Source organism: Ursus maritimus, unplaced genomic scaffold, assembly GCF_017311325.1.
Source record: "Ursus maritimus isolate PB19 unplaced genomic scaffold, ASM1731132v1 scaffold_27, whole genome shotgun sequence".
NCBI classification, from domain to species: domain Eukaryota; kingdom Metazoa; phylum Chordata; class Mammalia; order Carnivora; family Ursidae; genus Ursus; species Ursus maritimus.
Genome location: NW_024425230.1, coordinates 35,265,660 through 35,292,362, shown reverse-complemented (window position 1 = coordinate 35,292,362; position 26,703 = coordinate 35,265,660). Strand labels below are relative to the sequence as shown.

Sequence of the window (26,703 nt, the reverse complement as noted above, 5' to 3'; positions counted from 1 at the left end):
GGAGGCGCTAGCCTGGCGAAGATGGGGGGCGGGGAGGTTGAGGGGGGAGTAACTGTCAAACCTCCCCGCTTGGCGCCATTATTTAAATGGTACGCTGCTGTACGTGCCCGGGGCGGGGCTCCGAGCGCCCGGAGAGGGGCGGAGGCCGGGGGCGGGACGGGGAGGTGGAGGGGCGAGAGGGGACGGGCCAGGGCGGAGCCAGGCTGGCTAGAGGGGCGGGTCTAGCCGCGGCCCCCGGCGAGGTTCAGTGCGCTTGCGCTGACAGACGCAAGATGGCGGACAGTGCGGAACTAAAGGTAAAGCGCAGCTCGAATTCACTTCTAATATTCGGCCGCGGAGACGGCGCCGCTGGTGCCGGGGGGGATGGGTCCGGCCCTGGGGGGCCGCTCGGGCCTGACTCCATCCGGGCCTGGAGTTGTAGGGAGGAGCGGCGCGCCCGGCCCCAGCTGAGGGGGCCCGGCAGCGGCGGGCCGCGGGCCCCGGGTGCCTCGGGGGCGCTGACGGGTCGTCCCCGGCGTGTTATTGTTGTGGGCGCCTCTGGCGGGGGTGGCGGGGGAAGAGATCGGGAGTCGGGAGGTAGGGGCCTCGGCTGCCCCCTGGGCTCGGCTTCTTCACCTTCCACCAGCCTCCCCGCCCCCCCCATGGGGAACGGGGGCTGGGGCAGGGTGTTCGTGTAGGGGGGATTGGGAAAGCTCCCCGCCGCCGCTTCCTCTTCCTCCTTTGCAGTCCCGGGCTGCTGTCAGGAGCTCTCCTCAGACCCCCGGGAACTTGGCTCCGGCCGCCCCGCCCCTCCGTGGCTCCCTGCCGCCCCCGCCCCGGACTCGGCTCTCCCCGGCTGCCCGCCTGTCAGGAGGCGCCCGGGGTGCCCCGCTTGTGGGCAGCGCGATCCTGGGGCTATGGGGCGGGGATGTGGGGAGAAGCTCCGGTAAAGTTTAGTGAGCCCCGGGCCGGCGTTGGGGTTCGGCTGAGGGGTAGCGGGGGAGTCTGCCTGGGTGGGACGTTACTTTCTCTCTGATTCTGGGCAACCGCGGGGGGGGGATAGAACCCCCCTCGAAGGGTGTGTATTTGGAAGCAGTGGTGGGTGGTGGGAAGCAGCTACCTCTCCCTTCTTTTCCTTCTCTTCCTTTGCCTGGTGTGGAGGGTGAGAGGAGCCTTTGGGGGTCTCTACACACACCATGATGGCGATGCTATAGCTGATGGAGGTGAATGGTTCGTGTTTATATCCCCCCGTTGCCTTTTGTTTGTAGGGACATCTTGCTGGCCATGTTGATTTGAACGAAATTCTCCCCTCATCCCTACTTCAACCCCCAATAAATAGAACGTTCCTCCGTTCCTCTCAACTGTACCAATTACTCACGCCTCGCGAAATTGGATGAAAGGGTGCCCCCTTTTCCCCGCTTTTTCTCCCACCCCAATCTTCTTTACCTGATGATGGCTTCTTTACAGAAGCAGATATACCACAACACAAGCTGTTGGGGGAGGGGGGTGGAACCCTTATGATTGGATTGTGACAAATGGGGCTCCGCTTGAATAATTTTGGTTTAGTAGCAGGCAGTTTTAACTAACGCGTATTATTTCGAGGCTCTGAACGCTATATTCCCCTCTCTGTGGCTTCCTGTGTGTGAACCAAGCAGCTGGTTGTATCTTGACCCAGAGAACTGACATCTCTGTCAGAGTGGCGATTGGGATATACAGTTGTAAATCTTTGCGGAGGGTCCTCTGTCTCTATTTAATAAAAAATATAAAAAAAAAATTTCTCCGTTATATTGAAACGACAGCTTCTAGAACAGGCAAACACCAGGTTTGTTTCTGGAGTTTTTCTGTGGAAAGCTTCGCTGAAAGATCGGTTTCCTCAATAATTTTGCAACGTTAACATTCCAGAATTTGTATACTAAGGCGCTGGCTTTGAATGTCATTCTTTTAAAATTTACTTCTAATTACGAGTTAATTGAAGAGATAGCAGATTTGGAATGGTTGGTTTCGTTTTTTTCCAGTTTCGAACTATTGACTGAAATGAAAAAGCCTCAGCAATTTGAATATTTTGAGGTCATTAACTCTTGTAAAGTACACAACTTGAAGATACATGTTTTCTATAGTTTCACTCTTAAGATGTAGTCACAATGTTGCTGTGATCTTTGCCTTCTAATATTTATTTTGTTTGGAATCCTTTTGAATGATAGCTAATCAGTTCTGTTATACATGGGCCACAGAATTAAGCTGAAAAGCTTGAGCTGGTTATATTGTCACTCTTGATGCTGTCCAAAGAAACTGGTATGAAAAGCACATGCTGGGAGATTTCCTCCTTTGTTCTTTCTCATTTTAAGAAAGTGCCTTTGGGGATAGATCAGATCCCTGGTGTGAGTCTTGTTAGGTAAAGTTTCTCTTTACAAAAATGAGCCTGTATCAGATAAATGCTGAACACTTGGGGGAAACATTATTTTTCTAAAAATGGTCTCCCTTTTTGCTTTCTCAAAAATCTGCTTGAGTTTTTTTCCCCCCAGAGGAAAAACTACTCTTGTGTTTCTGTAGTACAATTTTTTCAAATTATAATAACTGTTTTGACATACTGGTTTGGCATTGTGTGTGTCCAATACTTTGAGAGAAGCTGTGATAAATTGCTTAGCTGGTGATAGCTGTGTTAAAAATTTTAGTACTTGATTGTGGGTAGATTTGCTGTTCTTTTTTTTTTTTTTTGAAGGGGTAGATGATCTTAGGAACGCCTACCATAGTTATTTGAGAACGTGTATATAATTTTCTGTGCAGTAAGCTTTGGAAGATACTCCTTTAGGAAATTATATTTTCTGATGGTTTCTTTTTTTTTTGGAAGTAAATAGCGTTTATTCTTAATAAGATAGGAAAAGCAGAATAAAATTAAAGAAAAACCCAGATTTTTCAGTTTTAGGTGAAAATACAGTACTCAACAATGGATATCCAACTATGAGGTTTTGAGTAAATACAGTGACTTTTTTGTTATCTTAATTCACAACCCACATTTCATCTTGCTGTGGATTGTATTCATAATTATTTTCCTCGTGGCCCATTTTAGTGAGTCCTTTTAAATCTATAACGAATCTACAAAGATTAGGTGGGAAAAATGGATAGATCTGTATCTCCTGTAGGAATACTGCAAGCTGCAACACTTGAAGATACTGCCAATAAAAATTAGATTGTGAGTCATACATATCAAAAAGAATTCTCTGTGCACATTTGTTTATGAAAGGTTTAATTTTTCATTAGGGGAATACCCATAAATGACATCTGCAAGAATGTAGAGAGTGAGCATTTTATTATCTTCAGGAACTTAAAAAGCATGAGGGTGTGATGGCCAGATGATCTTGGAAGTTAATAATCTGACAGCTTCATGTAGTTCCTCTTAACGTACTTTAAAAAAATATATTTATTTATTTTAGAGAGAGAGAGAGAGAGTGCATGCGCACGCTCTAGGGGGAGTTGGGGGAGGGGCCGAGGGGGAGGAAGAAAATCTCAAGCAGACTCCAGAGCTTGGAGCCTGGGGTGGGGTGGGGGGGGCTCGAGGGCTTGATCTCACAACCCTAAGATGACCTGAGCAGAAATTAGGAGTTGGATGCTTAGCCAGCTGAGCCACCTAGGCGCCCCAGAGTACTTTTTTTATTACAATTTTTTTGCATTAACTCTCAAATCAAGTTATATTGCCATTTTAACTCACAGGAGGAACAGTGGGGAGGAAGAAGTTTATCATTTTAGTGGAATAAAATAATGGAATTCAATGGGAAGAGAAGCCATACTTTTGACACTATGCTTTTAAAAGTATCTATAAGCATGTCAGTAAATTCTGTTGTCACATTCTGACTCTTTATTTTCAAGAAATAGTCACTTAATTTTGATCTTTGTGGTGTGATTTGTCTGCTTTTATTTCAGATAAGAAGGAAATAAACCTGACAGTTTATTCATGAATTTGATTTGAATCTCCCTAATTGGGTTTGGTGTCAAGTGCCATATTTAGATAGCTTTGGTTTTAAGTCACCTTTTTTATGAACAGTATTTAGAAACAATTTATAAAACACTTTAGTTTTTAAGTATTTCATATGATTGTTTTGAAATACTGCTTTTTCATATGCAGTTTTCTCCTGGGTCACTGTATTGTCTTTCTCTTCAAAGAGTCTCTTGTAACCACTGTGGATTGCAGTAGTGCTTAGTGGTGAGTCTACAGCTGATTAACCTTGGGTTTCTCCTGGTGAACTACATCAACATGCTGCTCCAGGGTTCTTGCTGAGGCTTTTTGAGTTCAGTGTAATTTGTACCCTTTCTTGGTAGTAACTAGGGATAAGAAAATAAAATGGCTCATGGTTGTAGTGGGAACTGGGAAAAAGTATCTGAATTTCTGAAAAACTGGGTGTTTATGATAAGATGTAGCCTTTAAAAACAAAACCCCTGGTTCATTACTTTATAGAATTGATTGTAGTGCTTTCTGAAGTATTTTGCTCTGGCATTAAGAACCTTTTTCTTTTTTTTCATATTTGAATGAATAATATCTTATTTTTGTGTAGTACTTTGCAGTTCATAATGTTACAGCTTATAATGTATCACATTATCTCATCTGATCTTTCCAACAGTTCTTTGAGGTAGGAAGGCAGGTCGTATCTCTCTTTTATTGATGAAGTGAGCCCAGAAAGAGTAAGTGACTAGCCCAAGGTCATACAAGTAAAACTGGCAGGGACTTGAACCTAGGCCTTGTGAATTCAGACCCTGTACTATATAATAGGCTGCTGTAAAGGTGCCATGTCTGTCCTGGAGCCCTCTAGGGTGCCTCGCTCACAAAGAATTCTAGTTATGTTGTTGCTAATACTTTCCCTCTTGCTTTATGCCAGAGTATTTTTGGATATTCCTTGGGCTTTTTGCAAGGAAGATTTTGGAGTTTGTTGGTTGGAATCATAGACGTTAATTCTTGCAAATGTCATTTTGCTTTGAAAATTTCAGAGAATACTGAAAAATAAGCAGAAAAATAAACACCTGTAATCCCAGCACTTAGAAATATCATGGTTAACATCTGGGTATCCATTTAGACTTTCTTCTGTGAGCATATGTGTATGTATATTCATCACAAAGAGTTCACACTTTTCTTTATGTGTAATCTGCTATTTTCATGGCTATCTTTCCAGGTAAGTAAATGCAGGTCTCTGCGATCATTTGAAAGGTAACATTGTTTTTTATTCAGCCAGTCCCATTATCATTGGACATTAGATATTTCTACTTTTTTGCTGTTTTAAACAATGTCTTGACAAACAGCCTGATATAAAAATTTGCACGTTTTATTCTAACAGAATACATTGATATGACAGAACTTTTTCTGTGTTTTAGAGAGCAATGCTAATGGGATTTTGATTAGATGAGTGTTGTGAGTGAAATAGGTAATTCTTGATTTGTTCATTGTCTATACCTTTGTTTCTGTTTCTATAGCCTATCAGATGAGATTATTAAATGATAGCAGAGTATATTCTATAAAAATGTAAGTAAACGTTGCTTCTGAATCAGAACATTTGATAAAGTATGAAATAGAGTATGAAACAGCATTTGTAATTTATTTCAAGTATGTTTGATTTTGGAAATTATATCACAGTAATCAAATATTGGAAGTTTATGTGCCTTGTTTAGTTGCGCATCTGTTTTTAACTGACATTTTAAGAAAAGCAGTGCTCAGCATTAATTTAGATAAAGTGGAAATGAGAATTTGCCTTACTTGTATTTTTTCTCAAAAGTAAGTGTTGCCAGAGTATTAGTTTGATAGGTAACATTGTTTTGAGGAGGCTATTACAGAAAAGAGGTTACAGACACAGTGAAAATATTTTTCTATTTCTTTTTTTTTTTCTTTTTTTTGGTGGGGGGAGAGGGAGAGAACAAGCGGGAGGAGGGTCAGAGAGAGAGGGAGAAGCAGACTCTCAGCTGAGCAGAGAGCCTGACGTGGGGCTCCATCCCAGGACCCTGAGATCACGACCTAAGCTGAAGGCAAATGCTTAACTGACTGAGCCACCCAGGTGCCCCATATTTTTCTATTTTAAGAAGAAACCTTCATGGGTTAACTCAACTAATGAATGTATACGTGAACCTTTATGGGTTCAATCAATAAATGGGTATGTCAATTGAGCTAAGAATATTATTTCTGTAACATCTGGAAAATACTGCACTGTAGAAGGAACAGTTGATGAGATTAAGGGCATGAAAGAGATCGAACTCTAAATTTGACATGTCCAATTTAGTCCTCATGTAAACTTGAATTTATGTAACAAGTTTTACCATTAGGATTTTTTAAAATGGGTGATAAATTTTAAGTATGTAGTTGTATTTTATTATCAATTTCATAATTGCTATGCACTTTTTGCTATTCTTATTACAAAATGTTTGTGATTATACTTCCCCTTCCATGTTAAAAACTGTGGAACTCCCATTACTTTTGATTTCTTCTACTTTCAGTTTAAGTATCACATGAAATGATAGCCCCCAAACTCCTCCTACGTTCAGAATTAACTGGTAAAACTTCCTTCTTTTTAATAAATTTTTAAAACTCAGTAAAATGAAGAAACTACCTTTTTTCCCCTTTTTTATTTCACCTTACATCAAACAAAATATAAACCCTTTGAACAGTAACTAGTAACTTTGAAATATCAATAACTCTCCAGAGGTTGTTGCAAATATTCCCATTTTTTAAAACTTCATCTCCTTCTTACCTTTCCTGCTATTCTTTTTGCTTTCAATTTCCCTCCCTTTGGTTGCCAGGTTAATTTTCCCAAAACATTTCTTTTCATCCTGTCACTCCAGTAGCTTTCCCTCAAAAACAGAATAAAGTCTTAGCTCTCAGGTATTCAGGATTTTCTGTAGTTTGATCCCGGTCCACTTTTTGTGTGTTTTGTCTCCTCCACTCTATGGCAGAAGTCCTTAACTTAAAGCCAGAGCTGTTAGTTTGCTTCTTTTTGTTGACTAGTGTTCTGCTTTGTACACCCATTTCATTTCCTCCCATTCCTACCCTGTGGCCGCAGTAGGTGCTTAAGATAGGTTTGTGAAATGAACAAATTACGTTCAGAATTTGTTTCTGTTAGTAAGGGGGCTCATGCACATGTCTGTATGACAGTCTTAATTGTAAATGTTCACATCTTCACATTTTTTTTAATGGCTGCTTTTTAGATGAACTTGAATAATGTTAAATCTAATATGATTTATGAAAGACTGTTTTAGGTTTGTCTTTTATATTTCCTTAAGTTATATAGATAATAAGTGACTACATTCTGATTGTAGTGATATGGCAGTAAATAGAGTACAATCTTAAAGACCTTCATCATCTTCAATCCTCCCCTCCCCCAGAGGCAATCACTTTGGTATCTATTCTTTTTTTGGGGGTGGGGAGCATAACAGTTTTATTGAGATATAATTCACATACCATTCAGCTCATCTATTTAAAGTATACAATTAACTGGTTTTTAATACATTTACAAAGTTGTGCAACCATCAACATAATCAATTTTAGAATATTTTCCTTCCCTGCAAAAGAAATCCTGCACCTTTCAGCTATCACCCTCACTGCCCACAACTCATTTCACCCTAAGACAGCTGCTAATCTCTTTTGGTCTCTGTAGATTTGCCTGTTTTGGACATTTCATATATATGAAATCATATAATGTATAGTCTTCTGTGTCTGACCTATTCATTTTTCTTTGGGTGGGCATTTATCTGTGCCTGTATAATATTTTTAATTTATTGTATGTGTATATCTAGAATAATACATGACTGAGGCACACAGAAGGAACTGAGTATTACTAAATGAATGTACATGTACATAAAAAACATAAATGGGATCATACTATACCTAATATCCTTTGACTTGCTTTTTCACTTAATAATATAGAAGATCTTTCCATATCGTATCCCAAAATGAGATCTTCTCATTCTTTTTTAACTGTGCACAGATTTTGTATGTATATTTATAGAGGTTTACCTCTTGAATATATCAATGTATATGTCTAAAAGTTCTTAATTTGTTTTGATAGTTTTGTTATACTGTTGCTTTTTTAAAAAACAGTTGCCACATTTAACATAACATCTATGGTGTTAGCATTGGAGTTTCACTGAAAAATAGGAATAAAAACTAAAACAGGTAAAGGTTGTTTGGCTTGAGGAGAAATGGAATGTAGGCTTTTTATGGGATTCTGGCAGTGCACAACCAAAGCAGTTCATTTTGTATTTGGGTTTCTGAGTGAGCAAGGCTGTTTTTAGCTTCATGGCATAGTGCTTAAAATAGAATTTAACATGCTATCTTGTGCTTTATGGTGAATTTTAAGACTTTTTCTTGCAGTCATGTAGGTCTAATCTTAAAAAAAGATCTGAAAGATTTCAGGATAAACATTTTTCTCTTACATTAAAATCCTCATTCTGGTCTCTAGGGTTCTGTAAGTTACCCAAGAAAGGGAATGTAGAGGCACCTAGCTGATGGTAAGTACTTGGCAATAGTTTGTTACTTATTCAGGAAGTTTTCTGTCACATTCTGTCATTATTTTTTAGTTCCAGCTCTGAGGTACCAGGCTATCAGTAGTTTGAGTATATCTCTGTGTATATGTGTGTATTTAAACTTTCTTGTTATAATGGGATATTTATTAAAAAGTTATCTTTTTTGGGGGGCGCCTGGGTGGCACAGCGGTTAAGCGTCTGCCTTCGGCTCAGGGCGTGATCCTGGCGTTATGGGATCGAGCCCCACATCAGGCTCTTCCACTATGAGCCTGCTTCTTCCTCTCCCGCTTCCCCTGCTTGTGTTCCCTCTCTCGCTGGCTGTCTCTATCTCTGTCGAATAAATAAATAAAATCTTAAAAAAAAAAAAAAGTTATCTTTTTTTTAATCATAAAGGTAGTGCATCAACTATTGCAGTGGTTCTCAAAGTCCATTTTCTAGACCTCTGGTGGCTTTCTAGGCTCTTTCTGGGGGTCATACAGGTCAAGACTATTTTTCTAATAGTAGTAAGGCATTATTTCTTATATTGGTGTTTGCAAAGTCAGTGATGGGTAAAATTGCTGGTACCTTAGCATGAATTAAGGCGGTGGCACTAAACTGTACTACTTTAGTACATCGTCATACATCTGGAATTAAAAAATAAATGTCAGTTATCCTTAGTGTCCTTAAGCAAAGGGAAAAAAAAGTATTAATTTGATTATGTCTCAATCCTTGAGTCCATTTGAAAATATATTTTGTGTGATGAAGTGGGTAGTACCTGTAAAAGCACTTTTACTGAGTACCAGATCCAATGGTTGACTCAAAGAAAAGATCTTGTGCAGTTGAGTTGTGGGCTGAACTAGCTGCTTTTTTAATTTAATACCATTTTTACTTGAAAGACTGGCTGACAAAGAATGGTTATGCAGACTTGGATATTCAGGACATTTTCTCTACAAGAAAAACAACTGACAGTATTTGTTGCTGATGATAAAATTCAAGTTTTCAAGTGAAGATGGAATTTTGGAATACTTGTATTTGCTACTGTGAGTTTGACAGCTTCCCAATACTTTTTGATAAGATCAGTGGTGGTACTAATGAATATGATGTCTTGAAAATGTCAACATTTGGAAGAACTGTGTAACTCAGTGAAGCAATACTTTCTAAATAATGCATGGTGTTGTAAAGTCATGCATGGGTAAGAAGATCCATTGGAAATGGAAGATAGACCAATGGATTTCAATAAATCAGAGTAGGAAGTGTTCACTGATAGGTTTTCAGATTCCATATTGCAACAGCCTTTAAGAACCTGTGCTTGTTGAGTTTTGGTGAAGAATCAGAGAATATCCAGTTATCTGAAAAGGCTACTGAAATACTTTTTCGAGCTACATACCTGCGTGAGGCTGAATTTTCTTCATGTACTTCAGTCAGAACAACCTCCTGGAGCCTGTTAAATGCAAAAGCAGATAGAATCAGACTGTCTTTATTAAGTCAGACATTAAAGCGGTTTGCAAAAATGTAAAACAATGACAGTCTTCTTGCTAATATATTTTTTGTCTTGGAATGTAGTTTTTAAAATTAATACGTGATTTATGTTAACAAATAATGAATTATTTTGAAATGATAAATCTTTATCTGTTTTGATTTCTAATATAGTAAATATGGATAGATTTTTAAAAAAATATTTATTTATTTGAAAGCGAGAGACAGCGTGGCGGGGGGGGGGGAGGGGCAGAGGGAGAGGGAGAGAGAGAATCTGAAGTAGACTCCCTGCTGAACACAGGACCTTACACAGGACTCAGTCGCTCCCTGAGCAGAAACCAAGAGTTGAGTGCTTAACCAACTCAGCCACCCAGGTGCCCCAATATCGATAGATTTAATCAACAAAGTTTTTGGGGGTCCTCCATTTTCTAGACTATAAAAGAGTCCAGAGAGCAAAAACTTTGAGAACCTGAACACTGTTTGTATAAGATTTACAGTACAAGAATCTATAGCTTAAAATCAGACTATCCCTTTCACCTTCTCATCCATGGCATTTTTAAAAATTATTATCTAAAAGAAAAAATAGTTTGCTTACAGATAATAGTGATCCCATTTACAAGGCAAGTTTGCAAGCAGAAACTGTTTATATCCTGCATCTCTAGTAAAGATATTAACAGTTTGCATTGCCTTGAATGACTCTACTCTCAAGTGCTTTAAATCAGTAATGGTGTGGGAATGGTATAACTTTTTATTTTCTCAAGGTTCTGTCTCAACCCTTGATTGGCTTTTTTTCTGTAGTAGGGGATAGAAATAGCTTGGGTAAATGAAAAAGCCATACAGATGTGCCCTAACCTGTTTTAGCCAATAATTTCCTCTTCAGCAGATCTTACTAGCTCTTACCAAATATCTAAGATGATTGGTTTGCATTCGACCTGTTTTGTTTTCTTCCTTTCCCTCTTGTGGGATTGAAGTGGAACCTAGAGGTTATAAAACTCTGAATGCTTTTCTAGTTTCTTTTTACCTTTCTTTAGAGTTGTATTTGAAAAGCTTCAGCCTCTGTATTCCTCAAGCGTCTTTCCCAAGGGTGTCAAGGTAATACTAGATAACAAAGATTCTTGTGCAAAAGTTATTCTAATCTGCGATTTCAAAATGAAGTAACATCTTGAAGGTGAAAGGTTTTTTTTAAGTATGGTATTTTGTGTGTAATTGAATCCTAGTTAAGGGAAAGGGCATGAATTTTAGGATTGCCGTTATTTTTCACTCCTAAATTTAAATAGTAATCCCAGGAATAGTGCAATTACTAATGAGAATGGGGAACAGTTAAAGTTAATAACCTTTAATTCCAGACTATTTTTAAAAAGTTACTTCTTGGTAAATGTGGCAACTATGTTAAGTTTTTCTGGGGCTTCTGGTTGGCTTCCTCAGTGGAGCTTGTGGCTCTTTATCTTGGGGTTGTGAGTTCAAGCTGCCCATTGGGAGTGGAGCCTACTTAAAAAAAAATAAAAAAAAAAAAGTTTTTCCAGGTGGCAACCCTGCTATGCCCAACGGGAAGGACATTAGATAAAATTCACTTGTAATTAGCAGCATTATTTGCATATAAAAATGTGCTGTAACTCTTGAGTAATTTGGTTGAGTAGGTTCAACTTTGTTACTTATAGGTTGGTTGGTAATTGTTTAGAACATATTTTCTTGTAGGTAAACACTTCTTACTGTTACTGAGTTATTTTCTGGAATCTGCTGATCTTAACAGGTAATTCTGTTGAGTGTGGAGAATGATACTGAACATTTTGTTTTGCATTCAGTTTCCAGTTTTATCTGTAGCTTTATAAAACTGGCCCAGCTTTTGATGTTCAAATGTCTTGTCATCCTAACTGCATAATCCATTTGAAGGAATGGGGTGATGTTTGTGTTTGTATGCTGGGGGTGCTGAGGATGCCATGAATGCTGTTGGAATTCAAGGGGTATGTCCTCCATTGAACATAATTCTGCAGATAAAGTTAATCAAGGGAAAAGTGATATTGATGTGAAGTGCAAATAGTTAAACTCAAGCTTTTATTAATTAGCTATGGGTTTAGGGTATTTGAAGAAGTAATGTCTTATGAATATAAAAATAATCTTTTTCACTTGATTTAAAAATTGCTTCATCCATTAATGTTTTCCCTTTTATAATCTTACGTGGCTCATTAAAAACATGGTGTTGATGAGAATTTATTTTACTTCCTATACAGTTAGGTCTTCTCCTACAGTCATTTTATTCAGTTAATATTTGAGTGTGTTCTATGTGTCTCGTATTGTGCTAGTCATCAGTATACAGGAATAATTAGAACAATTCCTGTTGGAAAGGAATTCAATCAGGTCAAGAGATGGATACATACTATCTTGCATCATAATTATCTAGTTAAGACCAGTAATAGAGCCATGCATGGTTGATTTGTACGTTTTACTTAACTTTGAATCTCCATGTTTCTCCTCAACTTTCACGTAAGAATTAACTAGATTAGTAGAAAAAAAAGTACTATAACTTTTTCGAAAAACTTACTATAGTCTTTTGTTCTGGGATTTTTATCTTTCTCCTGTCCAAATGCCTGCCCCCTGCCCACGTCCTTTCCTGCCTGACCCGTGGTTTTAAAAAAGGATCCTTCATTTTTAGGTTAGTATTTTACTAAGCTGAATTAACCAAAATCTATTAGGAGCAAAGGACTTTAAGTAAAGTTAAGGTTGAACTTCAATAATGATCTTAGTGAAAGTTAGTTTACAGATCTTTGAGATATCTTAGCTTTTCAGAAAATTCTCTCTAAGGGCTAGTTTTTTCTCTTGAATGAAACTAGGCAATTTGAAGTATGGTAGAATTTTGAACAGTTAGAACAGGCGTTTTCTATTGTATATTCTTGCCTTTTGTAACATAAAGATGAGTTCTGCATCGTACATGGTACAGAGTGCCATTTCATTCTGGGACCTTTACATGTGACCTATCTGGAGATTTTAGGATCTTTATTCCTGGCGTGCTCAAACTTCAGGATGAAATGCCTTCGTATGGGTATTTTTCAGTCATTGTGCTAAGGTACTTGATGGCACAGTCTGGAGACCCACGTCCTTCACTTCTAGGAAATTGTCTTGTATTAATCCTTTAGTAATATTCTCCCTTTCATTTTCTGTTTTCTCTTGTTAGAGGACTGGACCTGTGCCTTTCCTTTTTTTTTTTTTTTTAAATTAATTTTTTTTTTTAGTAGGCTCCATGCCCGGCATAGAGCCCAGCATGGGGCTTGAACTCATGAGCCTGAGATCAAGAGTCAGATGCTTAACTGACTGAGCCACTCTGGCACCCCTACATTTTTTTTTAAACCAGTTGATTATTGTCTTTTGCTCTTTGCGCTTGTGACTTCTTTTTTTTCTTACGTTATTTTGTTTCCTTTTAGGGAGGGAATATGGTAGGTGTTTGTGTTTGGTCATTGGTGGACATTGTAAACTCTGTGAAGTTCATAATATGAACTGTATTAATATATGATAACCATTCTTAAATAGTTGCCAATGTTGAATGAAGATTTATAATTTGAGTGATAATAGAAATTGTGTTCTTTTCTGAGAGAAAGCTAGGTTGCTTTAAAGAAAATGTGTATACAAAATAATATGTATAGCTTTGAGGAACATACAACTTATAGATGACTAATAAAACATCAAACTTAATAGAGTATTCCAAAACTTTGAGGCCTTTTTTGGTGCACTCATCCTATTTCTTCCCTAGTTCCTTTTACGTAATTTGTATTAATAAATTGCTTTTAAAATCAAAACTGGTGATGATGTATTAGTTTTGTATATTATTTACTTGTAAAGTTGTTTTTAAGCTGTTGCTTCTAATTAAACCATCTGATTATATCATAGTCTTACAAATTTTCCAAATTTGATAACAGTATTCTTTGAAGAGGAGGTTTCCATAGGTGGAGAGGAAAGTTTTGGAGACCTCATTTTGAAAACATGCATAACTGTGGTAAATATATATATGCCCATAGAATCTAGCAGTTATGCCTAATCATGTTTGGGGAAGACAAAGGGACTTAAGTTAATTGCCACAGTGATTGACATTTGGTTAAATCTTGAAAAGTGCTTAGATTTATATGTGTTCATCCTGTAATCCATTAGAAAGTTGAATTTAAATGGTGAGAAAAGTCTAGCTTTTTGCGGAAGCATAAACCATGAAAGTTTGTGTTACATTTAATATATTTTTTCCATTATTTTGTTTGATATGTTTAAAAAAGTTTCATATAAAGTAAACAATTATTCCTTTACTGGGCTATATACATTCTGTGCTAAACCTTGAAAACAAATAAGTACTCTCCCCTTTCCTTTCCTTTTCCCTGTTTCAGGTTTGGCCTTTCATATCCCAGTTGCTTAAGGCAAGGATCTCATTCCATCAATAAAAATGAGAGCTGGTTTACGTGCCAGATACTGTGTTAGATGCTCAGTTGTTATTTGGGAGGGAAATAGATTTGATTCTTGGCCCTTGTGAAACTTGTATTCTAGTATTCCAGTTAAGTACATGAAATATAGCTTGCTTCTCTTGCACTTTTCTATATCTGAATTTTTATAAAGAAAACATTTTTATAATTAGCAAAAAATGCTGTTTATTTTGGAAGTTTTTTTAAGTTTATTTATTTTAGAGAGAAAGAGAGAGAGTGCATGAACGCAGGAGGATTGGGAGGGGCAGCAGGAGAGGGAGAGAAGCAAACTCTGTGGAGCCAGATATGAGAACCATCCCAAGACCCTGAGATCATGACTTGAGCTCCCAAGATTATGACCTGAGCCAAAACCAAGAGTCAGAGGCTCAGCCGACTGAGCCACCTAGGCACCCTGGAAGTGTTTTTTAATTTTTTTAAAATAACAGATAATAATTTTGAATGCTTCGGTATAGAAAATTGAAAAGTCATTTGCTTTATGTATGCTTATTAAAGGTAGTTTTTGGAGGAAAGAGATGTGGGAGGAGCAAGGAAAAGATTGAGGTAGTTATCGTGGGAAGTTCAATTGCTGACTTACTGGAAAATTTAGTGGGATGCCTGTGCCCATTGAAGTTGACGATTATGGTTGTATAGTAACATCTGTTTGTGCGCTTGCATTCTTCTGCCTGTGTTGTGAAGTTGGAACCAGTTGAGTGTGCCAGGCATGGAGGGGGAAGGGAATTTTTCAAGGAAAGTTTAATGATGGACCATGGAATCTCTCTAAGCTGGATATAAGGGGGCAGATGGATAGAGTGATAACATCAATGAATTGGAGGTATTTACGAGGTTGAATTGTTGCAGTGGAGGTATGTAAGCAAGAATAGGAGGTGGTAGTTGGAGGAGTCAGTGTTTGAATTAGTGATTTTAGAAGTGGCACAGGTTTTGGTAGAAAGGTCCACGGTATGGCTACGGGAGTGAGTGGCTCAGGGTGGAGTGGCTCAGGGTGGAGAGTAATGATAAAAAATTAAGAAATACAGCCAAGTATTGGGTTGGAGTTTGGATAGTTGAGGCAGGTGCTAAAACCTTCAGTGAATGACAGGGATATTACTGTTCTAGAGCTGCACTGTCCAATATGGTAGCCACTAGTCATATGTAGCTACTGAGCATTTGGAATGTGGCTGGTCTGAATTGAGGTGTGCTGGAAGTGCACATATATAATGGATTTTGAGGACATGGTGTGAAAAGGGGGATGAAAATATCATTAATAATTTTATATTGATTATATGTTGGAAAGATAAATTTTGGATATGGGGTTAAGTAAAATATATTATTGATTTTACCTGTTTCTTTTGCTTTTTAAAAGTGTAGTTAGGGGGTGCCTGGGTGGCTCAGTCAGTTAAGCGTCTGCCTTCAGCTCAGGTCATCCAGCTCCCTGCCCAGCAGAGTCCACTTCTCCCTCTCTCTGCTCATGCTGTCTCTCTCTGTCTCTCTCAAATAAGTAAATAAAATCTTAAAGAAAATGAAAGTATAGTTAGTAGAAAATTTAAAATTACATGTGTAGCTTGAATTTGGAGCTTATATTATCTTTCTTTTGGGCAGTGGTTTTCTAGAAATAATATGACTAGTAAGTAGTATGAGGATTAGAAGGGAAGACATCTGTAGGGGTCTTTGTAGAACCCAGTATAAGAATCCTTTGGGGGTGTGTGTGTGGAGATTTTCCTTGGTTCTCTGATGCTTTCTATTCAGCTGTTTTTTGTGCTTAGAGTTCCCTTCTATTCAGCCTCGCCACGCCTACCTAGACTCCCTTTGCCCCATACATGACCTCAAGGAGTTAGTCTTATTCATGTGGAGAGAAATGTCTAGAACAACTATAATGGAAAGCAACATAAAAGAGTAACCATATGAATAGTTAACAATGTATTCATAAGAGGAAGAGATCGCTTCTGGTTAAGCTTATTTCAGACTGGGCCTTAAAGGAGAAGACTTTTGATAGTTGATCATAGGAAGGTTATTTCAGGCAGAGGGAACAACACGAACAAAGGTAATATGGAGAAAAAACACCGAGGTGTATTTTTATGGAACACTCAGTAGATTCATGTGTGGAGATACACATAGGAGAGTAATGCAAATTCTGGGAGGTTGGGGATAGATTGTTATCAGAACTTTTCACATTGAAATTATGAGTCTGAAACTGTAGTAAGTTTTATAAAGGAAAAGGACAGAATTCTATAAGTATGTGTAACAAGGAGACGTAACCTGGTTTGGATCCTCAAGGAAGTCTTCCCTGTTTCTGAGCCTTCTGAACTACAGAATCCTTCCACATACAAGTCTTGTCACATCTTTCTTAATGTTATGCCTTTCTTTCCTTCCCAGCTACCACCCTTATTATTTCATTCTCATAGTATCAGTTTGGTGTTAATCAGCAACCTCTAAATTAGTCTCCTATCTTAATTTCCCCTTTCAGTTCACTTACTCTTCAGTCACATTGGCTTTTTGATTGTATGTCAGTTTCTTCCCCACCCCCTCCATTTCCTGCAATTTGAACAGTTTTTATAACTTCTCATTCTTTGTAGGATTAAGAACAAAATTCTTTAACTTAGCCATCCAAGTCAAGTAATCTGTTGTTTGGATTCCAGTAACATACTGCCTGGGCATTGGGCAGAATTATATAATATCTTTATTTTAGGGAGGTAATGTGTGTATGTCTAATAGGTTTGCACTACCAGTATGGTTCATAATAATTAAGACAGTTGTCAGACCATCATTACTCACATTTATTGACAACAAACCAGACATAATCTGTATAGACAGTTTATAGTGGAACAGACCAGTAAACAGGACTTCTCTACAGATAGCATAAGGGCTGTGGATCATATGGGACGGTAAATTTACTAATGTTGTGGGTGGACTGAAGAAAGTATCCCAAAGGTGATGACATCTAATTTGACACCTGAATGAGTTGAAGTTAGCTAGAAAAAGGTTGGGATGAGAGAGGGAGAAGAATTACTTCATGTATATACATACATTACAGAACATACATATACACACAAGTCCCAGATGATGGAGAGCTGGTTAAGGGGATTAGTGGCAATGGCTGAGATTGGATCATGAAATATATTTTGGGCCATGCTAGGAAGTTTGTCCTCTATCCTGAGTGCAGTAGGGATAATCATTGCAAGGGTTAAGCATGAGAATGACATGACCAGACTTACATTTTAGGAGGATTACTAGTGTGGAGAATGACTTGGAGGAGATAATATCATAGATGGGGAGAACAGAGATAGTGGTAGTCTGAATTAAAGTGGTAAATAGGGCTCTTCGGGGAACAGCATCCTTGGGCATTCAGAATCGTCCAGCATTTGACATACTGTCGCAGGCTGTCTGTCCTACAGTATAGCCTCTAACAAAACTAAGCTGTCCTGAACCCCTGGTAATAGAATTGTTTACCTTTCTAGCACCAAAATTCTCATTAGGGTATGCCCAGGTCGACTTCGAGGAGTTCATGCTATGAGACCTAAAATCCTTATAAGGTTGTCTAAAACAAAAAAACAGGGGTACCTGGTTAGCTCAGTCGGTTAAGCATCTGCCTTCGGCTCAGGTCATGATCCCAGGGTCCTGGGATTGAGTCCCACATGGTGGGGGGGGAGGGGGGGGGTCTCTGCTCAGCAGGGAGCCTGCTTCTCCCTCTCCCTCTGCCTGCCACTCTGCCTACTTGTGATCCCCCCCGTCAAATAAATAAACAAAATTTTTAAAAAGAAATAAAAATAAAGCAAAAAAACCGTCAGCAGGGCCTTTGCTGGGTCTGTGTGTGCAAAGTGTGTCTGCAACACGATCAGGTGGGCTTTCCTTATGGAGGAGTAGAAAATCATTGTGAAAGTGTTGACAACACAAGCTCAGAGTCAGAAAGCCAAATTGAAAAACAAAAAACTAAGCTTTTTTTTGAGAAATAAAAAAGTCAAAAGGCAAAAGCAACAAAAAAATAAAGTGGTAGACATTTTAAGGCAGTAGGATTGATATGACTTGGTAAATAGACATGAATGAAGGAGAGGTTGTTGTAGAAGTTTCTGGCTTGGACAGCTGGTTAGGTGGGTGGAAGGTTTGAGAGAAATTTGATGTATTAGGTTTGGACATGTTGAGTTGAATATGTGTGGGACATAGAAGAAGTGGATTTGGGAATTAACAACTTAAAGATGGCATTTCGAAGTCATGAGATGGATGAGGTCATGCAGAAAGGCTGGTCTGAGTGAAAGTAGGGTCAAGAATGGAGAGGAAATCTCACAGTTAAGACCTGGAATAATTTTTTAAAATATCTTTTAAAACTTTAAACAACTTTTATGGACTACTATAATATTTGTAAGATACTGTCTTTCCTTACAATTTGATATAATGGACTCTTTAAAATTTTGCAATTACAGATACCTTTCACTGTCTAGATCTGTTTGGTTGTGAGTTCAGTTAGCAAGAATTTATTAGTCCAGAATACTTAGAAAATAATGTAAGATTGCTAGTGGAGAACTCTTTAAGAAATTTGGGAAAAGGGTTTGAGATTAATCATCATCTACATAGCATTTTAACTGCATGCAGTGACATGGCCATGTTAATTTGACGGTTAGTCAAGGTAGTTCACATGTTTTATAACTCATATTTAGTTTTGGAGTATTAATTCTATGACTAGATAATTTATCGTCCATACTGGGATGGATGGCACTTTTAACAGTGGAAGGGGGAAGCTTTTAATAATTTTGCTAGAACAACAAGCATAAAATGGAACTCCTGGACAACTTGAAGATATTGTAATTTGTTCTAGATTTCTTCTTTTGTGAAGTGCTAAGAAATGAGATGATAGTAGATTAAATAATGATAATAAAGAAGGTTTTGTGGCTAAGTAAATTTGCAGAATGTTAAATGCAGATTAACATTTCTGTTGGACTTATTTAATGTGTTCAAATATGACTTGGGAAAGGAGGACATGGTGGGGAATTACAGAATCTTGAATTTCTTGAACTTGTTTTGCCATAGAACCCTATTTTTCTGACTATCCATTAACACTATGAACCTAGTTTGGAAAATGCTGATTTAGAGTATCCTGTTATTTAAATTAAAGCTCTTTAACGTGAAGCCCAATCTTAGTTACAAGCTTTATTTTGGAATTTTGATTGGTGATGTCTAGGCAGCTAACTGTATTAAAATAAGTACATTTTGGGGTGCCTCAGTTGGTTGAGTGTCCTACTCTTGATTTCACCTCTGGTCATGATCTCAGGGTTGTGAGATTGAGCCCTGTGTCAGGCTCTGCACCAGATGTGGGACCTGCTTAAGATTCTCTCTCTGCCTCCCCCTTCCTGAACCTTAGGCAGACTCTCACTATGAGACCTGAACAGCATTTTCCTGCAGCCTATTTTTTCTTTTTAATATTTCTTTGTAGTTTTTGAGAAATCATTCCCGGGGCTTTTATTTTTTATTTTTTAAAAGTTAATTAATTTATTTAAATGATCTCTACACCCACTGTGGGGCTCGAACTCATGAACCCAAGATCAGAGCCACATGCTCCTCTGACTGAGCCAGCCAGGCATCCCATTCCCAAGGCCTTTTCTTTTCTTTCTTTCTTTTTTTTTTTTAAAGATTTTATTTGTTTATTTGAGAGAGAGAGAGAAGGAGGGGGTAGGGGCAGAGGGAGAGGGAGAAGCAAACTCCCCACTGAGGAGGAAGCTGGATGCTGGCTTGATCCCAGGGCTGGCTTGATCCCAGGACGCAGGGATCATGACCAGAGCCAAAGGTAGATGCTTAACCCCCAGGCACCACTCCACCCCCCAAGGCTTTTAGAAAATTTGTCTACGTCTTTCTAAGCTTATTTTTCTCTGAAAAGCAAGTCTGTAAATCAGGATTGAAATTTGATAGCTTCAATTATTTTTCTTGGGCACCCTGGACAGGGTGTATTGAACAATAACCTTAAGACTGGGGAATATTGGGGGAAAATAGTCATCTGCATCCTAAGTAGTTGAGCAATGGTATTTGTAACCTTAAACTTTTTTGTTATCTGAAGGGGGGAATCTCTTATGATGTGCCACAGGGCTCTGTAGTCTTGACCGTGTTATACCCAAGTTTTAAGGATGACCTATATGAATATTTCTGATTTTGTAGGTGGCCCTGGGAAGAATATGTTAGGTGACAGAATCAAGGGGAGTTAGTTCATCATCATCTCCTGGGCACTTACCAAGTGTCATGTACTATACTTAGCATAGGTGATACGGAGGTAAGTGCTTGTCCTTGAAAAGCTCAAAGTCTAGGGGAGGACATAGACCAGAAAACCAACAATTTATAATAGTGTATATGTGCTGCAATAGAGGGTGGAGAGTGCAGTTCTTCAGAGGGGTTTTGAAAGGCTAGAATGATGAACTGGAAGAAAAAGTGAAGTTTAACAGAACCTGATATAAAGTTCTACTTTTAAATTTTAAAAAAATTGTATTAAAGCGTGAGGAGGTTTAACCTAAAAGCAGTTCATAAAAAAAAAAAAAAAAACAAACAAACCACAAAGGTTTTAGTTAACTTCCAGCTTAGTATGAGCAACTGTATGATGTGGATGCAACTCCCCCTCATTGCTGAAACAAAAACATAACACATACCACATCCTTCCCCTTGCACAGGTAGAACAAACCAATTAGCCTAAACTGCGAATGCCTTACTTGGTTATGTTGGTAGAAATACTGTGTTCATAATAAGAGAGGTGGTAATACTGTATTCAAGATTAGGCCTGTTATCTGGATTATTTCAGTCACTCTGGGTGTAGTGGACTGCTAAATGCTCCAGAGAACAGCGATCAGGGTGGGAAGGGGTTTAGAAACCAAGCCTGTTGAAGGAAAAGAGCCCTCTTAACACATTTAAAAAAATAGACTCTGGAACACCAGTAGGACAAAATTTTAGAACCATTGGGTGGAGTTAAAGGAAAGTTTGATTCATAGAGCTTTTCAGTAAGGTAGGTCACTTTAAGATGAGGTTGTGAAGTCTTAGAAGACTGTTTGAGCAGAGGCTGGGAGACCATCAACTAAGGAGGTTACAGTAAAAAACTTCATGTACTAGATGGAAAGTTGGACAAGAAGATTGCCAGTTTTATTTGATGTTGTGATTCTCCTATTTCCCAAAACCATCATTTTCCAATTATCTAATAGTGTCTATCATTGTAAGTACTCCGCAGCATTGTGTGGACTTTGGCATCTGACTTTTGAGTTGGGCTGCATTACTTACTAGCTCTTGTGTGGGTTACACCTGTTACTCTGAAATAGTTCCCTTGATAATTTCCCTCTAGGGCTTCACCTTAATCTCTTTTCTGGGACTCAGAAAGCTATGATTTAGAGACTTTTTGTTTAGTTATAGAATGCATTCCCCCCCTCACTTTTTGTTTTGTTTATACGTGTCTTTTCTTCCTTTTAAGCTTCCTAACTTTGTCTCAGAGTATACTGTTTCTTTCATAGCTCCTTGTCTTGTCTGAAACTTAAATTAGATGAGATGGTATCTTCCAGTTGCATATGCAGTGTTTTGCTTGTTTTTGGTTGGGAGAGTTTGGAAGAGAATCCTCAATCTTTTATAATTTGATAGGATTAAAATTTCTTCAAGCCCTACTTATTATTTTTAAATGCTAGATTTTATTTGAAAAGTGAATGGTAATTGCTCTCATGATCATGTACAATACTAATTGTGAAAAGAGGCACCTGTAGCTAGAATATTGCATGTGATCGGCAATTTTTCTTTTCAGTATTTCTTGGTCCTGTCTCCTCCTCTGTGTTGACTGTCATATTTCCTTCTTCCCTTATATGTAGATAAATAATTCTTGTTGCCATATATTTTAGCTAGAAATCTTATTTCTTAATCTTTTTTGTTTCATCTGTCCTACAGGTGACTACTTGGATAGCCTTAAACACTATTTTTATCACATTTTTCACTGCCCCCCAATATGCTTGTTTATTCTGTGTAGTCTAAATTCCTTATGTCATTTAGTGCCCCCTGCCCCAGTGTAATACATATTCTGCTCTGCCTGAGATTTGTGATAAGACACCTCTCTTGGTTAGTGTTTATGAGCTTAGGCTCTGAAGTCAGGTCGGGTTTGAGCTCTGTCTCCATCACTTACTTAGTGTTCGACTTCAGGTTTAGCATCAGTTTTTTTATCCATGCAGCGGGAATAATGACAGTGGTCTGTCTCTCGGGTTCATGTGAGGGTTAAATAAGTTGATCATGTTTACTGTAATTAGTACATGGTTGGCATATGGTAAGCATGTAACATGTATTAGGTTTATCGTTGTTTCTATTCTGTCGGCCCAGGTAAATGACACTTAAAATTTTGATTGAAAACATTACTAACCTAGATTCACTGACTTTACAGATTGTTTATATTTCCTTAACTATGAAAGGGTAGAAGAATGAGAAGAAAGATTTCATTTAATAGAGTTATAACATTAAAGAATTTTGAAATTTTAAGGAGCCTTTGAGAACCTCTAGTTAATCTCTCATTTTCAGAATGAGAAAATAGACCCTGTGAAAGATGCGATTCAGTAAGTAAGTGGTCAGGCTGGTACTGGAATCCAAATTCTACATGTACTGGTACCATATTATACGTGTATCTAGCACATAGTAGGTGTTCAGTAACTTCTGAGAATTGAATTAATGTGTTGATTATGTATGTCTGTCTCTGAAGACTAGCTTATCTCTCTGTGTTCATTGTTTCCTGTATTCTCTTTTTCTTCATACTCATTTAGGGGCTGTGCATTGATCCAGAAAGCATTTATTGAGCATCTGTGTGCAGAACAGCTTTTTACTTAAATAAAAGTCATATTTTCCTATCTCTGCACCAGAAGTTTGGCAATGTGTTAGAATCTTACACTCTAAACTTTGTTTTTTATTAGAAAAAATATTTTATCCAAATTTTAAAATGTTCTGAGTTAGGTTTGTTATTTTTAATATCAAAGTTATCATCTGGAAGGAGCCTTTTGAAGGACATATCCATATGTTTCATGAAATGTGGTAGTACCTAAATGGGGATGATGTTTAAATCATCTGTCAGAAATTAAAGTCGTGGTACACTAATTTAACAGTACTCGGTTTATACTCTGCTTAGAGGGGAGTGCGATCTCCATGTTTTGTCATTACGTGCCACTAAATGCAGCCGGTGTGATGGAATAGGGACCAGGAGAAGTCAGAGGAGATCAACTAGGGGAGTGGGCTCTAGAGGTCACTTTTCAGTTATCTTACATTGAGAAATAAATAAAAAGATGCGAAATTGGGTCGAACAAGATTGTGGAGATAACCAACCTGATTTGCTTCTTTAATAGAAACTGTCTAACTAGGTTTTCTGGTTGAACTGGGCATTGTTGACAAATTACTAATCTAACAGCTGCTTATTAACGATTTCAAATGGAGAGGATTAGAAATGATGCAGAAATCATTTTCATTAGATGAAGCATGTGACTTTAAAAATAATAAAATATTTTTGTTGTACTGTACAGGCTTTAGTGTATGCAGTTATAGAATTTTTGATGATTGCTGTTGTGGATAGAAAGCAGAAGTATAAATGAAATATTATGACATTGTTAAATGCCTAATTTGTCTATGTTCAGAATTCATTTTGGTTTACTATTGGTTATAAATTGATACCAGATAAAGATTCATAATATAGAGTCTGCTTTATTATGACTAATCCTCTAAACTACTGCAGTGGGATGTGTGAATGAAAGTAATTAGTTGCTCAATAGGAAGTACCTAATCCTTAGTCACACTTTAGGTATGACCTTTAATAATGTAAGGTCATAACTGAAGAACAATAATACTGGCAGTTTTTATTTAATTGCAAAAAGCACTTTGTCTATAGTACTTGTTGATACTGCTTGAATGTCGTCTGAATTTATCTTTCTCAGAATGTGGTTCCTGCCCCTGTGGTTGACATAGTTGTTCTCTTACACACACAGATTGTGTGTGTGTGTGTGTGTGTGTGTAAAATTTTATGTATTTGAAAAGGGGATTAAGTTGAAATGTCTTATTTTTGAATGGTGGAGACCTCCCCCTCCTTTCTCCTCATTATCCTGAGAACACTGGAAGCCAGTCATACTGCCAAAGCAGAACATTGGAGGATTCCTCTGTCAAAAGTGATTAGGTAAAAGGAAAAAAGGAATCCTCAAAACAGCCAAATTCCTGACTGATCATCCTAGAATGAAGTACCCCCAATCTGCTCACTCACACAGATCACTTGATCATGTTTTTAGTATCTTACTTTTAAATATAAATGTGCAGCCAGCAATCTCCTGTCATTTGAGGAAAACATCAGGCATGAAAGGCAGAGACCAAAGCAGATAGCAGAAAAGCACCCAGAGGTTACAGAGACCGTGCAGACAGCAGAAGAAAACAATAACAAAGCCAAATACCCAATTTATTTATATTGTCAGAGAGAAAACAAGATACTCCATTCGTGAAAACTAAAAGCAAGATGTAGGGGAAAAAAAAAAGGCATGTAACGAACCGAACAGAGCTCATGGGAATGAAAATTTTAATAGAAGCGCTAGAAGATCAAGTTGAGGAAATTTCTCAAAATAGAGCTAAATGCAAGAGATGTAAAATGCAAGGAAGGAGAATTGGATAATCAGTCTAAGAAGGCCAGTACCTAAATAATAGGCACACAAGTAAGAGACTAGAAAAAAAGATGAAGAAAGAAAACCTCCCAGAATGGAAGGACATGCATCTCTAAATTTAAAAGACAGCATTTACCAGTTCATACAATTAAAGCAAAAACAAAACCCCACAGAAAAACCAACCCAACCCCACGATGCAACACTGTAAAATTGCAGAGCATGTAGAAAGAAGCTTCTTTTTAAAAAAAAGATTTTATTTATTTATATGAGAGAGAGAGAGCATGCAAGCATGAGCAAAAGGAGAAGGAGAAGCAGACTCCCTGCAGAGCACAGAGCCTGATGCTCAGGGCTGGATTCCAGGACCCTGAGATCATGACCTGAGCCTTAGTCTGTTCACTGACTGAGCCACCCTGGCACCCAAGAAGCTTCTATGTAAGCTTCCTTATGGGATATACAGGCGACTGTGAAGGATTGCAGATCAGGATGATGCCAGGCTTCTTAACAGCAGCACCGGAAGCCAGAAGACAATGAGGAAAGGCTGTTAAAATTCTGACAGAACATGCTTTCCTGTCTAGAATTCAAATATTGAGCCAAACTCAGTTATTAACTATGGGTAAATGAATATACTTTTGGACGATGCAAGGAATAAAAAACTAGCTTCCAGTTCCTTCTTAGGAAGCTAGTGGAGGAAATACTCTACTAAAAAGAGAAAACTAAGAGGCAAAAGTGAGATGGATGAAATGGGATCCAATATGGAAGAGGGGCGGGACATTATAAAGAATACGTTGAAGGGAAATTCTATGACCATAGTCATGTACCAGGTCTAAAGAGCAGGCAGTCCAGATTGGAACCTGATGGGGAGGGCTACAGAAGGCATGTATTCCGGAAAGAAATGAAAACAGTTTTACCTCTTGTATTTGAATATGTTGAAAGTTACACTTTTATCAGTTTGCAGATGAATTAGTAGTTACCTAGAAAACAAAGCAAATGCACAAATGGTGCAGTTATTAACTAAGAAAGCCAAGATTCTACATAAACGGAAGAGTAATCATGACATACTTTGGCTCATGTGTGAATATTATTTACAGCCATAGTAATGTAAACAACAATTGATTCAACCAGAAATTGTGATGAAAATATGGGGGTAGAGATGTCACAGAACTAAACCGTTATTGTTTATAGTAAGTCAATTTTTTCCTACAAGGAAAAAATTTAAGAACACATAGACCTGCTTTATAGAATATAGTGAAAAATGCCAAAAGAAATAGCCAAAAGGCTTGAAAGAGATTGCCTCAGGGATGTGAAAAGTGTGTGTGTGGGGGGCAAGGGACATCTGTTTTCTGGTCACACTATTTGACTTTTTAAACTGTGTGCATGTCTGCTTGATTAAAAAAATTAATTTTAAAAAGATGCCCCTCACAGAATGCTTTCTGTACAGCGTGTATATATCTCTCAGGCATTCTGAATTTCCTAGTTCTGACAACTCTTATCATTTGGGGATGTAGAGTCAGCAGAATGCTATTTGAGGAGGTAGTGATTTCTAGTAGTAGCAGTGGTTGATGTTATCCTTAGTTATAAATATTCATTTTGTTGTAGTGCTAACAAATGGAGATTTTTAAACACATGACAGATTAAAATATATTGCGTTTCAGCATCTCAGATGTAAGTGTTTAGTTTTCCTCTGTGTTGTCAACACCGCATTGTGAATTGACTGTTCCGTGCTTCTCTGAAGCTTTTCG

The 26,703-nt window shown here is 38.0% G+C and overlaps 1 protein-coding gene across 1 annotated transcript in view; it reads left to right on the top strand.

Moving 5' to 3' along the window:
• Nucleotides 1–214: 214 nt before the first annotated feature.
• PIAS1 (protein inhibitor of activated STAT 1) overlaps nucleotides 215–26,703 on the top strand; it is a 117,376-nt gene continuing 90,887 nt past the window's right edge. The window contains exon 1 of the mRNA XM_040643060.1: nucleotides 215–296. Coding sequence (XP_040498994.1) covers nucleotides 273–296 — 24 coding nt within the window. The 5' untranslated portion in view covers nucleotides 215–272. The remainder of the gene's footprint in view (nucleotides 297–26,703) is intronic.